The 18203-nt window shown below is 43.6% G+C and overlaps 1 protein-coding gene across 10 annotated transcripts in view; it reads right to left on the bottom strand.

Moving 5' to 3' along the window:
• The window catches only part of LOC112161615 (WD repeat containing planar cell polarity effector), a gene marked incomplete in the record, with an annotated part of 80745 nt that overhangs the window by 38769 nt on the left and 23773 nt on the right, over positions 1–18203 (bottom strand). For 9 of the 10 annotated variants that reach the window (XR_002921913.2, XR_002921914.2, XR_004949128.1 and 6 more), the window contains 5 exon segments: positions 6835–7005; positions 11662–11798; positions 11881–11922; positions 16627–16741; positions 18110–18169. Coding sequence is in view for 4 of the 10 variants with exons in the window: in XM_036215378.1 (XP_036071271.1) it covers positions 6835–7005; positions 11662–11798; positions 11881–11922; positions 16627–16741; positions 18110–18169 (525 nt within the window). 10 annotated transcript variants of the gene reach the window in all.

Raw genomic sequence — 18203 nt, 5'->3', positions numbered from 1 at the left:
CCCCTCCAGAACCATAAGCTACATCTATAGGACACTGGACCCCCCCAGACCAATAGGAAACATCTGCTGCTGATTCTGTGGTTTAGATCTGGATCTCCTGAAACGTTGATCTGAAGATTCAACACGTTTACACTAAAACTCAGACAAAACTGTTGGAGGTTTAAATACCAAATACTTCAATCTATGAGGAGAAAAAATAGTTTATTTATTTTCTGATCAATTTATGAATGAAATATTTTACATAGATTTCTTACGTGTGTTTTTTCTTTGACTTTATTGTCTTTTTGATTGTTTTTAATTTGAATTGCCTGACATCAGATTCCTAATTGGGACTGACTGGAGATCAAGTTTGAATCTGAAAAATGAATTCTAAAATAGAACATTTGTCAGATATCGATTCAATGCCATTTAAAGTCAAAATCTCTCACAAATATTATTATTTTGACTCTGTCTTCAGCTTCACCAATAGTCCAAAACAACTCAATGTCTGATGAAGTCCTGCTGCTCTGCAGAAACTATGTCCTAGAGAACAGCAGGCTTTAAGATTTTGGCTAAAACGTCGTCACTAAAGACCACGGGGAACACGGATCAGAAGATGATGGGAGTGTTTCAGTGAAAGCAGTGATGTTTCTTCCAGATGACTTCTGCATCTTCATCGGTCATGGATGTTAAAGTACATGTGAGAACAGCTGAGGGGGAGGAGCTGCAGGTCTTCAGACAGAAGAGGAGTTCATGTTTGATCTGAGACTTTCCTCTGGATGGAAACAGCATCAGACATCCTTGACTTTGACTTTCTGTGAGCAGTCAGAGCGAATTATGCCGTTAAGAATGACAAAAGTGTTAAATTCCTTGTGAAACATCTCATTATGTCTGTCGGGGAGATGCAACCCCCCCCTCATGGTGGAGGTGAGTCACGCTGATGCTCACATTTATTTCAAGATTTGGGTACATTTGTGTACAAAACGGATCCAAGTTCAGTGAGTCGAGTATTATTTCTGAGTTCTTCTCAAAGGAAACTTTCTCACCTTCCAGCCACGCCCACTTCAAGCTGCAAGAGGGCGTGGCTGGAACGTATCTTTTACTCAGAGGAGAAACAGTTTGATTTATTTGTTTTACAACCCAGGATGTGATAAAAACTATTTCATTCACTTCTGAGTTAAAATAAATCCTGACTTAGGTAAAAATATAACATTAGATCCTCTTTGTTGGAGCGTTGCTTCAGGCGGAGACTTCAATTCAATTCAATTCAATTCAATTTTATTTATATAGCCCAAAATCACAAAGAGATTTGCCTCATTGGGCTTCAAAATATAAACAATTGTTAAAAACTAAACAGACTACATAAACTGGTTATCCCTGCCCTTAGACCCTCCCTCCCGGTAAGGAAAAACTCCTAAAAAACCTGAGTCAGGAAAAAAGAAGAAACCTTAGGGATTCCCACATGAGGGAGAGATCCTATCCCAGGACGGACAGGAGATACCAGAAACTGAACTGTGACAATCTGTTGACTCTACAAGAGAACTGGACTGAGTGGCTCCGCCCCCTTAATTCCAAACAGGAAGTTTCTGAGTAATTCTTGCTCTGGTACCTTTGTTTAACATCAGTTTTTTCCTGATATCTTTCTGTAGGGGCGTGGTCTTCCAACAAGCTCACTCCTGATTAGCCAGATTGGTTGCCATAGAAACACTGACTCAGACCAACTCGGATCAATCACTGAAGATTTCTGGATCCAACATGGCGGAAAAATGGCGAATGAATTGACTTCCTTTAGTTGGAGCCGAAATTAAGTCAATTTGTATGGATGACATCACACTCAGTCCAGTTCTCTATATACAGTCAATGGTATTCTAGCAGCAGAAATGAGGATGTTTGTCCGTCTCGTTGACCTCTGACCTCCACACACCATCAGGACTCTCATGGAAACGATTAACTTTACTTTGGTTTTGATTGAAGATTCATTTCAAAAACGTAAATTTCAATAGAATCAAACAGTTTTTTCTGTCGTTCGGTTTCATTATAACTGCTTCGTGAATCAGAATGAATCTGCTCAGACACACGTTTGGGATAGATGAGACAAACTCTGACGGTTACGTTTCCTGTGAACTCTGAAGGTGTTTTAGTCCAAGGAGGCGGAGCCAGCAGAACCTGCTGACAGGAACAGGAGGACGAAGCGCAGTAAAGGATGCAGCAGCAGTAAGTGGCTGTCTCTCGGTCATTGGTTTCAGTGACTGGTCAAAACTATTCTCTGCACCCCCCACCTCCACACACACTTTGTCTGCCCCCCTCCCCCCTCCCCGCCGTGGCGTGAAAGATAAAGCGGCCGGGTCCAACTGTGCGGCTGGCCCTTGTTCACAGCAGAGGCCTTTTGAAGCCAATTTTCCAGCTCACGGAGCAGAGAAAGACAGAAAGAGGCGGCCGGAGAGACAGAGGGACTGCAGCAGAGTGGAGGGATGAGTGCTGCTGGGTGGGGGGGGGTGAATCAGGGTTAGAGTTGAAGTACTGATGTGGGAAAATGTGCGGACGCCGTGGGATTACACACCCAAATATTCTAACCACCTTTCCTGCCACATCCAGAACGGGGGGGGCTCACGCTGTACCCTCTGGACTACAGTGTTCACCTTTCTGGTTCATCATTCGTCCCGTCAGTGATGCTGCGTCCATCCATCGACTGTATATGACAGGAGTCTGCAACCTTTCACAGTAAAAGAGCCGTTTGGGCTCGTCTACCTACAAACCTACAAGGAGCCGCAGAGTCTTACTTTAGTCTTTAAGATATTTGGATTTGCATTCATGACCTTATTTTTAATAATATGAATTATGTCTATTTTTTGGCACGAACAAAAGCAAAAATATAAAAAGAACTTAGCATCTCTCAAAATGTGATTTTTTATTTTTTTTTCCCAAACAGGATCATCTCAGTGCAGATAATAACCAACGTTGTTCAGCATAAGATAATAAGTGCTTTAAACTCATAAAAGATTTTTACCAAAGCTTTACTTTGCATATTAAATCTGTTCATTCTAGATTTAGAGTTGATCAAACTAGACGTCTTCAGGTCAACAGGATGTAAAAACCTTCATAGTTTATCATCTATGTGAACCTCAGACATCAATTTATAAATGTAATTGATCTAAATGTAATAAATGTTAATTAAGTAATCCTTACTTAAAAAAACAGCTATTTCATTTTTCTTTCTGTTCTTTTCTCCTCCTTGTCCTCAGCAGTCTTACACTGCTGGGTCTAGTTATTGTAGTTTGGGGTTTGTAGTCTCAGTTTTTGGGCTTTCTTTAGGTAGTTTTGTTTTGGGGGAGCTGCTGACTCTGACGGTCGACGTGTCTGGGTCAGCTGTGACTTATTTAATGTTTGGATGAGGATCAACCATGGAGAGATCAAAGAGTCGCATGTGGATCTGGAGCCACAGGTTTATGAGAACTGGACTGAGTCCCCGCCCACCAGTAAAAGCATGTGGTCTCACTTTAAATGTTCAAAACATTTGATGATTCTTCGGAGCCTCGTATAAAGTAGAAGGGGCGTGGCCTTCCAACAACCTCTCTCCTGGTTGGTGAGTGGTTTCCATGGTAACACTCATAAATACCGACTCGGACCAATCACTGATGACGTCTGGATCCAGCGTGATCCATTTTTACTACGACAGCAGTGAAACATTTTCATTCACTCAGTCCAGTTCTCATCTACAGTCAGTGGGTCCAAGAACCACACGCGGCTTCGAACAGGTGAAACTCCAGGTGAGTGAAGGTTTCAGGTGAGGTCAGACCCCCCACCCCCCAGGATGAAACTGACTGAAGCCTCAGAAGCAGCAGAGGCTTCGGCCTCACGGCTCGCCTCTCTCCTGAACACCGGATCAAACCGGAGCGGGAAGGCTGGATGACAGATAACAGGATGTAACACGGAGCACACACACATGCACACGCACACGTGCACGTGCGTGTTCTGGCAAACACAGAAGCAGCTGCAGCAGAAACGGTTTGTTTAGAGAGCATGAAGGCAGCATCATTAAAGCGTTAGCATGTTTTCTTTATCCTCCCCTTCACAAACCACGGCTCCATTATCAGCACAGGAGGGCAGGGGGGCTGTTCGGGGGGGGGCAGGAATTAAGACGGCACAGGAACCAAATCAGACTCGTGAAATGCCTGGAGACTGGCTTGAAAATTGGCTTAGTGCTGCAGATAGGAAGGTGAACAAAAGGAACACATATATGAGCTTGAAGTGATTGAAGTCGCTGGCGTCGCCCGATGAGCGCCCGCCGTTTGATTCCCGCCACGGCTCTTACACGAACTGTTCGCTTAATTTCACACTGCGCATCTGAAACAGCACAACAAACGCTTCCATTAGAGCGCCGTGCCGCAGCCCCACCAGGAGGAGCGCCGGCGCCGAGGAGGTGAAGGAGCGGATCAGCGCCGAGCCGGCCAAAAACAGACGCGAAAACAACATCTGCTTGTTTGTTTCCATATTCATGCCCCCCCTGCAAACACCTCCAGTTCCTCCCCCCTCCCTCCCCGCTGAATGCGTTCCGCTCCTCGTTCCCGCGCTCCGTTTGGAAATCTTTCATCTGGTTGGGGCGCGTGGAACCGGGTCACGGGTCTGGTGGCGCCGGAGGCCGCGTCAGTGTGTAGGTGTCCCGTTTCATATGGAGATGCATGCAGGTGCCCCCCCCGAGTGACTAACGCAGCGTTCCCAATCCCATCCAGCACAGCCAGCAGCTCCCGCTTTGTTCAGCACAACTTTCAGGATTCCTCCGAGTTCGGATGATTTCAGGGACTCCTGTAACTCGGTGAGGATAATCCCCCCAGACTCCACGACATCCCATCCTCAAACACCCTTCAGGACAACACGCCACACAGGTAAAGGTCAGAGCTGCGGAGCACCAAGAACTTTAACCAATTCTTCTGACAGAACAGAGAAGCAGCCGAACCAGAAAAGACCAGAACCGTTTGTGTTTCAGTCAGTAAAACAGATTCAAACATGTGGATGAAGCTCCTGAAACTAAACCTGGAATATTTTCAGTTTGAAGAACTATTCAGACCATTTGAGGGTCTGAAAACATGAAAACTCTTCCAGCAGCAGAACTCCTGCAGATGAAACTCTTCATCACCTGCAGAGCAAACGAGAGCCTGAAGTTCAGCCCAGTTTCACAAAAATATCCTTTATTTATGCTTTTTCATTCTTTTATAATATTAAATATTTACAATGACTAAATTATAACAATGATATTTTTTCATATATAACTATTTTAACTATTGACAGCAGAACGTTCAATTCAATTCAATTCAATTCAATTTTATTTATATAGCCCAATATCACAAATTCAATTTGCCTCATTGGGCTTCATGCCTGTAGTTTTTACAGATGCACAGATGGAGTCATAAAATATGCACAATAGGTAAAAACTAAACAGACTATAAAGAACGGTCATCCCTGTCCTTAGACCCTCCCTCCCGGTAAGGAAAAACTCCTAAAAAAACCTGAGTCAGGAAAAAAAGAAGAAACCTTAGGGATTCCCACATGAGGGAGAGATCCCATCCCAGGACGGACAGGCGATACCAGAACGGTTAAAGAAAAGTTAGCTGCTAAAACTGCATATATGAGTAGAGTTCATTCATATAGAGTTCATTCAAAATAAAATGCATCCTGTGTGAAATGAGATCCTCCTGCTGCTGGGGACTTCCTTCATTTAAAGATACAGGAAAATCAAACTTAATGTTTTCTCTGCGTTTAATATCAAATTTAAATATGACTTAATACATGTAAATACAATTATAGACTCAGAATTTTCCTCTGAACAGCAACCAGACATCTGTGCAGCTGAATGCAAATATGAGCTTTAAGATCATTTTAAACTCTTTTCCATCATTTTGTTGAGTTCTCTAAAATCTAAACTGTAATGACAAAACAAAAAAAAAAAACTATAAACCCATTATTTATTCAAAAGTTTGGATTGTTTTTCAAAATAAAAGAAATTCAGGCTGCAGACGTCTGGGCTAAACTATTACAGCTACAGGAAGTGATGAAACGTCACTTCCTGTTCTAGTGATTCCTAGATTAAAGATGGAAAAGTCTTTCTAGATTTATGCTTTACATCCTTTTAGTATTTATTTATTCATTTATTTTTTTATTTATTTTGTTTTCGTTTTCATGGTGTGGCGATATGTCGATGTGTGTTTGTGTTTGTGCGTGTATGTGAAAGGGTGGGGCTTGTGGGTATTATCTTTTGTTTTTAAAATGTTATTTTATGTAAAGCACTTTGAGTGAAATTCATATTTTTAAAAGTGCTATACAAATAAAGTTTGATTTGATTTGATTTGATTTGAAGTATAGAACAGAAAAGAGTCCATTAGTGAGATTCAACCTAAATAAATCGATTTATTTTATTTAAAACTCTGATGAACAGAAAATAAATGGTTTTGGTTTCTCAGTGTGGACAGTATTGATGGCAAAGATGATTGGAAGGAGTCAGAAGATGCACCTTTATGTTGTAGATTTAAAATACAAATTTAACAAAGTTCTGAAGCATGCTGTTAATTTAAAACCATCTTTTCAAAATAAAAGAACTCAGATTTCCCGCCTGCTGCTGAAATGTTTCATGTCTTTGACAGAAAATGCAGATAATTTAGATGATAACAATAGAAACAGTTTTTATATTCTATGACCGTAGGAGACAGTTAATGGAGTTGATCTCAGATCCACTGATCCTCCAGAACCGGTTTATGGACCTAAAGTTGAGTTTCAGCCTCTCTGCAGTCATTGCTGTCCTGAATTCAAAAGAATTTCTTCCCGTCTGCGCAGCTGCCCTGAAGCTGCGTAGCTGCTGCGTACCTGTAGGCCTTCGGCGGCGGAGCAGCCAATCAGAACCAGGTCGGGTCTGTGCTCATCTGAGGTCCGCGAGTCCTCGGCAGAGCGGCTCCACCAGCACAGCGCCACATCCTGGAGACGGTTGAGCGCCACACGCCGGCGAAGCTTGGCGCCCCCCACCTCCACAGACAGCAGCTAGAAAACAGCAGAAAAGTTTGAAGCGTCTCACAGACAAACGATTAATCCAGTAATTACAGCACCTGAAGGCCCCCCCTCGCCCCCCCCTCCCTGTTTGTGTTGTATCCTCCATTATTAATGTCGGGGCGCCGCTTCCTGCTTGTTGTTTTAGCGATGTGCATATTTTTGGGAAGGTCCGCCACGCTCTGCAGGCCACAACAAAAGAAACGCTCAGTAATGAGCTCGTGCAGCTGGGGGGGCGCACAGTCTGATGAGTCTGAGGACGTGCATGAGCTCAGTGTGCACGCAGACAGAGGGTTAGAGGCAGGAACATTTATTAGACTCTCCTCCACACGAAGGTCAAAAGGATCAAACGCGTTTTTGTGACGTTTCTCTGATCGTGGAGAACACAGGAAGAAGAATTCAGATCAAAACTACATTTCTGAAGATTCAAACTGTCGTGAATCAGGAGCAGATGAAAAAATACAGATCGTATTTGTGATAAAGAAAATCTTCTGGGCGGAGCTACAAGCTCCCTGCTCCGCCCCTTTCTGATGCATCGATCCATGAACGTCTTTGTTTTCCTGGACAGAAACGATATTCATCACTATTCTTGTTGGGGGTGTGAGGGGCTGTAAGCTAGTGGGAGAGTGTAAACGGAGAGCTCTCAACAACAGGGAGGGGGAGTGGGGGTGGGGTTACCCCACACCAACAGCCCCGCCCACTTTTCAGAGGCCAGTTTGTTCTAGAAAACAAAAGCTTTTTTTATTTTGGCTAAAACGGCTTCATAATGCAGAGATGAAACAGATCAGAAGATGATGAAGCAGATATTTAATGAACTGAAGACGTGATGTCAACAGATGAAATATTCAACCACAAAAGTACATTGAATTTAGAGCGCTGTGGGAGCCATGAACTGTTGTTCCAATCAAGGTGAATGAATGTTGATTACAGTTCTGTCATATTGAGCCGGTAATCAGCTGCCGGATTACATGTTTTTGGTTTTTAGTTCTAACTCACCTGTTGATTTTGTACCTGTAAGTTGGGGGGGGGGGCTGGGTGGTCACATTTTGTGCTGACCGCTTTTTTGTCACTTTTTGCGCCTTTTTCTTTAGATTATAATAAGACAGTCATCCTAAATTGATTGAATTACCTTTTTTCATTAATTAAAGGTTCAAATCATGACCCAATTCAAGACCCTTTGAGTCACAGAGTAAACGGGCCGGCGTCTCTCTCAGACACTTCTCATTTATAAGTTGTTGTTACAAACGCCTTTCAGAACTGTAAAGGACGCTGTACCAGGGAGTTAAACACAAATAAAATCATAAATTTAGGCAAAAACAGAATAAAAATAAAGTAGAAGATGTAGAGCTAAGATGACAGTTTGGGTTTTGAATTTTGATTTAAAGATGGAAAAGTCTGTGTTTCTAATGTCGGGGGGGTAGTGAGTTCCAGAGTGGGGGAGAGCTGGAAGATTTGGTTTGACCTTTAGCAGGAGGCTAAAGTTAGCCAGAGGCTAAAGTTAGCTTGATGCTAAAGTTAGCAGGAGGCTAAAGTTACCTTGATGCTAAAGTTAGCCAGAGGCTAAAGTTAGCCAGAGGCTAAAGTTAGCAGGAGGCTAAAGTTACCTTGATGCTAAAGTTAGCCAGAGGCTAAAGTTAGCTTGATGCTAAAGTTAGCAGGAGGCTAAAGTTAGCTTGATGCTAAAGTTAGCAGGAGGCTAAAGTTAGCTTGATGCTAAAGTTAGCAAGAGGCTAAAGTTAGCTTGATGCTAAAGTTAGCAGGAGGCTAAAGTTACCTTGATGCTAAAGTTAGCCAGAGGCTAAAGTTAGCTTGATGCTAAAGTTAGCTTGATGGTAAAGTTAGCCAGAGGCTAAAGTTAGCTTGATGCCAAGATTTGGTTAACCTTTAACACCTGAGGCGTCACTGTAAACAAAATCTTGAACACGCTGTAACTTTTCAAGCGTTAACATGATCATTCCATGATCATTCCAGGATCATTCCAGGATCATTCCATGATCATTCCCGTCTCGTTGAGCCGCTTTTCTCCTTCACAATCTTCTGGAATGATCATGATATCAATCAACATAAACACTGGAGCTCTGGAGTTAAAGGGTTAATTGAAGGCTAGCTCTGAAGCTACGATCACGCCGCCATCAGACACTTAAATTTAAGCGACTATTTCCAATGAAACGTCTCTGGAAATGCGTTCAAAACTCGCGTTCGTCCATCACTTTACACATTTTTAAGACACTATTTTGGCTCAACGCAACCATCGAACATGTTGAAATTTGAATCATTTGCGCTTAAATTCGCTGGATTTAAACAGATCTTCATTTTTTACGACGAGTAAAACTTGTTTTTAAAAAAATATATTTTCAGACATAACATGATAACTGAGAGCAATCTGACCTTTAACCCTTTGTTGTCCACCTATGAAGCACTTCTGCTCTGAAATGATCTGAATAGTTTAAATATTTTAGAATGATTGAAGCTTTTAAATGTAACCTTTATTCCAGGTGAAGGTCTGCCGAGGAAACCCCTCATAAGGTTTATGGTTTGTTGAGCCTGAAGGCGCCATGACCCGATACAAGCTGCAGGTCTTTGCTTGGGGGGGGGGGCAAATACAACACGGCAGAATTAATGAGCGCCTTAAAAAGCACCATGAACATGAAGAAAGAATAATTGGATCTTTTGTAATGGATCAATAAAGGTTTGTGCAGAAGGAAATCAGGGAGAGCAGTGGGTTGTGACGCCCAGAATCCCAGCGAGCCGGAACGCCGTCAGGAGCGGGAATGCCGGATCCTGCAGAAAATGAAGGTTTAGGGGCGCAGGAACATGCAGACGCTCCTGGAGGAGCGTCGCCGCGAGGGGGGGTCAGATCCACTGGTCCATGTCTGCCCCCCCCCGGGGACAAATTTGCTTTGGACACAAAATATGCCTGAAATGATGGAAGAACATGTGACGATAAAGGAACAAAGCGCCCCCCCCAGATCACTCCCAGATTAGGGATGGGGGGAGAAGAGGGAGAATCGCAGAAATCTGCGGGTTAATACCAAACTCTATCTCCACCCTCCTTCCCACTCGTCTCTTCCCCGTTTTTCTGCTGGCGTTTGCTGGTCAGCAATAATCAAAAACCACTTTCAGTGGACCGGATTAGTTCGGCCCCCCCTCAACGCCCGCCTCTCCCTTTTCCAGCTTAGCCCACTGGACCAGGGCGATGTGTTTGTGCATGTGTGTGCCTGTCAGGGGGAGGGGGGCTGAGCGTGCACGTGCACCATGTGCTGGCTGCATGCATGTGCGTGCACGCAGTGTGGAGGGGGGGCAGTGATGAAGGGCGCCTTATCAGGACTTCAGCAAACAGGCGCACAGCGGGAACACACGCGCATGCACGAGCGTGTGTGCACGCGCGCCCGTGCACGCGCAGACACACACAGACAACAAGGCCTGGCAGTAATGTGATAATGCCAGGGCGAGCGGAGAGCCAGCGGAGGAGGGGGACACAGCCAGGCGGCGTTTGAGGGAGGGATGGGGGCGGGCGTGATCCGATCGGATACCGACACCCCCCGACCCGCTCCACATCAGACCTGAGACCAGGAGCAGCACAGAGACCCGGACCTGAACCCACCGGAACGTCTGATGGATGCTGTGCAGCTGAGATCATCAAATCCAGAGGAATCCTCAGAGATCAGCTGAGATCATCAAATCCAGAGGAATCCGCAGAGATCAGCTGAGATCATCAAATCCAGAGGAATCCGCAGAGATCAGCTGAGATCATCAAATCCAGAGAAATCCGCAGAGATCAGCTGAGATCATCAAATCCAGAGGAATCCGCAGAGATCAGCTGAGATCATCAAATCCAGAGAAATACGCAGAGATCAGCTGAGATCACCAAATCCAAACTTCAGATGGTTTTAACATCCAGAGGAATCCTCAGAGATCAGCTGAGATCATCAAATCCAGAGGAATCCTCAGAGATCAGCTGAGAATCTTTTTATTTTATTATGAAGAGATAAACATGAGCTCAAACTATTATTTTTTCATTCAGAAAAATACCAAATCTCCATGTTTTAACATGTCATTGTCACTTAGCTATTCATTATTGTGGCTTTTTTTATCATTCTTTGATCTCAGGACAAATGCTGCAAATGATCTTCTGCTATAAGCATTTTGGTATTGGACAACTGCTTTGTCTGTTTTTATATCTATTGAAATAAAATAAATTCATTTATTCAAATGAAACACATTTGTAGGTTTTTTGGATAAATCAGTAAAAAACGTCCTCCTGGTTGATGCTGGACGTCCGTCTGAACATGAAGAAAGGCTCCGACGTGTGAGCTGGAATATTCACCCGTAGAATCACCTGGGATGTGAGAAACTTCGGTCCAGATTTGATCCCTCTCCCATGAAGCCCCCCCAGCCCCAAACTGGGATCCCTATAAGACGCCAGATCCCATTTCATCCCATCCCTGTGATGCCTGTCTCCTCAGAGAGGACTTTGGTGTGAAGAACATGCAGCCGAGCCAAAAAAGGAAAACATTTCAGGAGGAGGAAACGGCCGGGATGCAGATTCAAGGCTTTTCTCGGGTTTTGTGTTTTAGTCTCCTGCTTTTTCAGGCAACACAAGAACACTTTTCCCAAATCCAAGCGCGGCATCAAAGCGGCCGACTGTACCTTGATTTCAGAGGGTGAGAGTTTGTCTGTTCGCCTGCCAGCCTCCGGGGAATCCTGCTTCTTTCTGTTCAGGAAGACTGCAGCCGCTTGGCCGTTCTCCAGGAAGGACAGCAGAATCAGCCGGTCAGTCAGCAGCGCTGGAGGACCACAAGCACAGTGAGGCCAGGCTGTTTGTGGACCCGTCCGTCCTGATAAATGCACATCTGACAGCGTCCACACTTAGAAGTCTGGAAACCGAGCCACAGAGACCAGAAACATCAGCTGAAAGCACAGAAATACAAGTTGAGATGGAAGCAGAGAAAATCTGATTTAAAAACAGGAAAGCTCAAACAAGAGTCGGATCAAAAGCATCTTCACTGATGGAAGGACAAAGAGGACTGAATGCTTTCAATGCTCGTTGAGTTTGGAGCTGAAACATCTGGAGAAGTCACAGAATCCCTGCAGACGGCTGCAGAAATGACCCACTGACCCGGAGAACCGAGTCAGGTTCATCTTTCACACAAATGATGCTTTTTGTGGTACAAACACCAAATTTGGATGTAAATGTGACCAAAAACTCCAAAAGCCCTAGAATAGTGTAATCTTCCACCTTCTTTTTACGCTTTTGGGGACAAAACAGGAGCGTTACAAAACAAATCAGTGATGCCCGAGACTGGGGATACACATTCTGGCAGGGGGGACTCACCTTGGCACCACACCGGTACACACCCCTGTGTTTTTGATTTATTTGTTAAAGTGACTTCACAGACGTTCTGTTTAAATGTTAAATGACAGGAGACTCTCAACAGGACTGGATTAATAAAACTGATGAATCGATCTGAATCAATCCTCAGATTAACAGATCAATAATTGATCCATAGAAGTAGAGATGGATTTAGCACATAAAGCTAAAGTCCGCTAGCTTGATGCTAACGTATAATGGAATTTCCCATAGTACGGCTAATGCTAACGCTCGGTCAACCTAAACAAACATTCGGACTAAATAAACATCTTTATAAACTCAGACATGAATCTTCCAATTTCTTTTAAGAAAATATTTTTAAAGTAACCATATGTGGACTAAAACATTGTTTTTTCTTCAATCTTTCTTCTTCTGCTGGTATAAGGTGTAATGCTATAGTATGATCGCCACCTAGTGGCCAAACGGAAACTCCCTCCAAGAGAAGCAGAACAATCGTTGGAGCTTCTGTTTGAGAATCCATGAAACACTGAATGATATTAACATGTCATTATTTCACTGATACATTTACAGTCTGTGATCTGGATCAGATTAATATGAAAATAATCAAAACATATTTAGATTACTAATGTATTTCTAAACAAAAGTGTCTAAATGTGTAAACTGAATTGAATTGAATCGATTCTGGATAGATTCTATCTATCTATCCATCCATCATCCATCCGTCCATCCATCCATCTATCCGTCTATCCGTCTATCCATCCATCCATCCATCCATCATCAGGTCAGTCCACACAGACTCGCCTCTATCAGCTGCTCAGGTTGGAACTTCTGTGTTTTTATTTCTCTTATTCAAAAATATGTCCGTCCTGAATCGACATCTGAATTTTTTTCTTTTATCAAGGATAGAAATGTTTGGAACATATAATAAATGTCTGTCAGAACACTACAGTTCAGATGTAGAGACATCATTACATAGATTTTGATTAGATTTGATGAAATAATTGAGGAGCCTGGAACGGTCCCCTGTGGAACACCACATGTAAATCTGAGAAACTACAGTTTCAAATCAGTAAAACATGATTGTCCTCCTGTAGCTGAAGGCTGCAGATCTCTGTGTTTCTTCATGGTCATCAGATGCTCATTCCAAGTCAACAAGCGTCCCTGAATGTTTCGTTTTCCACATTTTCTCTGCGCTCCTTCACCTCTCCTCCCGACTTGTTTGTTTGCAGCAGAAGAACACGTTTGATCCTGTTCGACTCTTCAGGAGCTGCGTGGAATTAACAATTAAGCCCCTCTCCTTCAAATTAATCTGTTTATGAAACTAATTAAATGGAGAACAGACCCCTCAGACATCCTGCTCCAGGATGAAGGAGCGTCCCGTTTTAAAACCTGAATGTTTGTATTTATAAACCGCAGCCTGATTACGCTTCCACTCATCGCCGTGTGGAAATCGGAAGAATGCAAATGTCGAGGCGGGAACGGGAGCTGGCTCCTAAAGCAGGTCAGTTGAGTCAGAACGACTTGGATTATGAAGCAGCCATTTTTTAAAGCATAAAAACAGAACTATTACTGAGCCTGAGCTTCCAGAAACAACGTTAATGCAACAGTAAGCGCCTTTGTGATAGATTACAGACAAATCAAGTTAAACGCAGTTTAGTATTGATCTCTATGGGTGTCTATAAACGGGATTAGGAATAATCCCATTCTTTTCCAAATGAAGGAGGGGATCTGAAATCAGGCTGAGGCCCGATCTGGGACCAGGTGGTTGATTTGGCATTAAGAGACAGACCTGCATGACCTGCAGACACACACACTGCCTGCCGCCGTGCATCCACACTCAGATGCATCTGCAGGCGCATGCAGGCCGCGCACACACCAACACTCAAATCCATTTAATGCCGTCTCCTCTGCAGCTTGTTGACATAAGAGGCCAATGGGCTTAAGCAAAGCACATTTAAACAGGGCGAATGAAACCCGCCATGAAAAATCACTTAAGGATGCTTAATGGTGGAGCATATGCGCGGCCCGCCGTCGGCCACGGGAAGCCGCTAATACTCTGATGCTGTCAAATACTGGGAATGAGATGCAATCGGAGCGAATCGTGGAGGTGACTGAAGCTCGGGCCGTGAGGACGGAGGAGCAAACGGAGCCGGCCGAGCCGCTCCAGGTCCAGAGCAGCTGAGATTCAGTCTGCAGGTCAGGAACCAGGTTCCCATCAGAAAAGTTCTGTCGCAGACGGCCCAGAAAACACGACGCTTCAGCTGGAAGCTGTTCTTTTTAGGAGCTTATAAAGGAATATATCTGTTTTTATTAACATGATCAGCACATAGATAATGATGATTACTGTGTCTGTCAGTGAAAGTCAAACATTTGTCTCTAAATCCTGTTTTTAGAAAACTCTTCCAGTTTAGGAACGAACAAGTACAAAAGTATTGATCATTATGTGCATATTAAACTGAGGGAACTGCTCTGACTAATGCATTATGGGTAATTACAGAACGTACAGCTGTCTGTATAAGAGAACTGGACTGAGTCAAACGGTTTCCACTGAACAAAGTCAAACCAGTCGCCATGTTGGAGCCCGATGACTGCAGTCTGCAGTGATTGGTCGGAGTCATCGTTTCTATGGAGACAACTCTCACCAATCAGGAGTGAGCTTGCTGGAAGGCCACGCCCCTACTATTGTATAGCAGACTCGGGAGAATCTGTCAATCGTTTTGAACGTGAGACCACATGCTTTCACTGAGGCGTCTGATTGGCCCGTTTATGACTTGAATAACTTGAACTACAGAAAAAATATCCTAAAAAAATAATCTTATGATGAAAACGTATCAGAGCCAGAATGTTTATTCTGACCAGTAGAATGACTGATAACAGCTGTTTGTTTCTACATAGAAGTCTATGGGTTTGGAGCCACTTCCTGTCTGGAACGCCAGGGGGAGGAGTCACTCAGTCCAGTTCTTACATACTGCCAATTGTTGCCCTGATTTGTGGGTCAAAGGTCATCTCCATTTCATTTTTTCTGATGTTCACAGAATAGAAACAAGATTTGATTTGATGTTTTTGTGCTGCGTCTGTGGTTTTTAGCCGACATGACCCCCACTTTCAGAGGTCTCTGATCGGGTTGAGGGTTCTGGTCGGTGGGTGTCCAGAAAACCCCGACCCAAAGCTCCTCTGATCGTCCGTCTTCTCACGGCGTTCTGGTAGAGGTTCCGCTCAGGAAACGTGGAGGAGTTATTAATTACAGGTCATTCCAACTGTTGGTGCACGTGTGATCCTCATCTCGGCTCTAATTGTCCTCGGCTAATTTAACAAGTGGCAGATGTGAGGATGCCCCCCCCCCAACAAACACAATCCCCGGAACCCCCCCAACCATTACTCTAATAATTAGTGCCTCTGAGGCTTTGAATGGAGCGCAGTGGGGGGGGGGTACCTGTGTGAGCGGCCATACAGTACCAGAGTGTGTGTGTGTGCACTGGGGGGGCTTTATCAAGCGTCTGGAGACCCCAGGCGGAAGTGTGGGGGGGGGGTTATGAACAAATAATTGATACAGAAAGAAAGAAATAATTAGCAGATTTGGGCTCGTGTCCACGGCCTCTTATTCTCTGCTGGCAGGGCTGAGGCGTGGAGGGAGGGGGCCCCCTCCCTGGAGGAACGCGATGGAGGACAAACACTGATGGATGCTCTTAAGGGAGGGCCCCTGGACACACGCAGCACAAAAGGATTTGCCCGCAATTAGCTAGCAGAGTCGCCGGGCTCACCTGTGGCACCTGTTAGTGTGTGTGTGGGGGGGGGGCAGGAGGTGAGGGGGGGTTAAAAGCAGAACGGGCTTTTAAAATACTGAAATGTGGTCGAGGGAAATCAGATCCAAACTTTCTTGATGTTTCAGCAGGTCTGATGATCATTAATAGAATAAAACGTTCATCTGAAAACCTTCATGTTCATTCCTGACATTCATTCATTTATATTTATTCAAACAGAGACGCTGCACATCCATCTGAGCTTTTAGCCCCTAAATCTGTAACAGAAATGTCCTAAAAAAATTTAGCTAACAGTGAATAATGTATTTGTTCAAAAATATTTGAAAAGTTTAAAATTGAAGTAATTTATCTTTCCAAAGTGATACTGAAGATGAAGTATATATTTTTTAGAACACTACAGGGTATCTGAGCTGGATACTAATTAAAAGTTTCACTTCTTTATTCTACTTTTTTTATTTATGCTAGTCTTAGAATAAAACAGGAAAGAAAATAACCTTAAAATAAACCGAGTCCTGAACTCACCGTCGGTCACGGTTCCGGCGGGCAGCCGACCCACCAGAGTTCTGTCCACGCACACGTGTTCCAGCTGCGGTCCGCTGAGGCTCAGGGTCACCAGCACGCCGCTGCTCAGCATCAGCTGCAGGGAGAGGAAAAACGTGATGCAGAAGATCTAAACTCCTCTGGACCTCCTCAGGTGCTGCTAGGACCCAGTCTAGAAGTTCTGTAGAATCTGAATGTTTGCTGAACATCTTTGCATGAAGCAGCACAAAACAGAGAAAAGGTCTTGAAACTTTTGAAGTTTCATTAAAATATTAACATTTTCTTCTCTGGTATTAATAGATCTTTTGGAAATGTCCTTGTAGAATATCATACATTTCTGAGAGAATCTTTAGCTTGTTAGAGTTTGACTTTAGTTTTGTGTTTTCTTGATGACCTTCATGTAAAACTCTGAGGTTATTTTCAGAGGTCAGCAGCTCAGAGATACGAAACACTTTAAAACAATCATTTCTAAAAAATAAAGTAAAATAAAAGACAACAACTGGCACCGATCCACGTCTTAGAGTCTGTTTTAAACAAAGTTTCACACATTAAACCAGAGCGACAGCAGTCATGGAAGCAGATGATCGGTCATGTTTGACTAAATCACTTCAGAACTTGATTATGATGACGTTTGACATTCCAGTGACAGAGCGGTTCATCCACGGCATAAAAACAGTCCGATGTGATCCGGTCAGATCAGCTGACGGCAGGTAAAAGCAGTTATCAGTTCCAGATAAAACCTCCAAACTTTCAAATCTGAAACCTCCAGTTTGTCTAAAAGGAAAATCTCCACAAACACATTTCAGATCGATTTTATTCATTTCTCCAGAGTCGGATGTTCTTACGTTCCTCATGACTCATTTAATGACTTAAAAACGATCTGATCCAATGACGCTCAAATCTCCTTTCAGGTGATTTCCTCCACTAACGCAGACGTACAGCTGGACCCGTGAATGTTAGCTTACTACCAACTATTACATTTACTAGTAAACAATACTTGGTTCAGATTTGAAGATGGAAATGTAAATATTCAGGATAAATCTCAGGAAGTGGGAGGGGCTGAGTTACTGTATTATCAGGTTCCGTTTGTTTTTGTTTACTTCACTCTCTTTATAAGACACTTCATTGTCAGCAGAAATACAGAATCTTTAAAAAATACAGAACTGGAAACTGTCTTTATGCTTAAACTGAACAATACTCTACCAGATAAAGTGGTTTCAGTTAGAAAAGGTTCATGAACTCTCAGTATTGTGTAATCCAGACAAAGGATGCAGCTCCTGCTGTGTCACATTTTAAAACCTCAGTTTGATGAGAAGAAAAACAAATGTAAACTTCTTCCATTTATTTAAAGCTGCTCTCAGTGATAACTAAACCTGAAGTATTATGATGTAATGATATAATAATGGTAACATTCAGCCCTTTGGTTGAACTCTTTTCCTCAGCACGTGTGCAGCAGGTTGTGTACCTGACAGGTGTGTTTGCTCCTCCATCTGCTGTGAACACAGACGTCGCTCTGCAGCAGCTCCTGTGGGAACAACAACACAACAACACAACAGGTG

Source organism: Oryzias melastigma, linkage group LG15, assembly GCF_002922805.2.
Source record: "Oryzias melastigma strain HK-1 linkage group LG15, ASM292280v2, whole genome shotgun sequence".
Taxonomy (NCBI): domain Eukaryota; kingdom Metazoa; phylum Chordata; class Actinopteri; order Beloniformes; family Adrianichthyidae; genus Oryzias; species Oryzias melastigma.
Note: the sequence above shows the minus strand (reverse complement) of the source record. Positions and strands in the feature narration are given on the sequence as shown.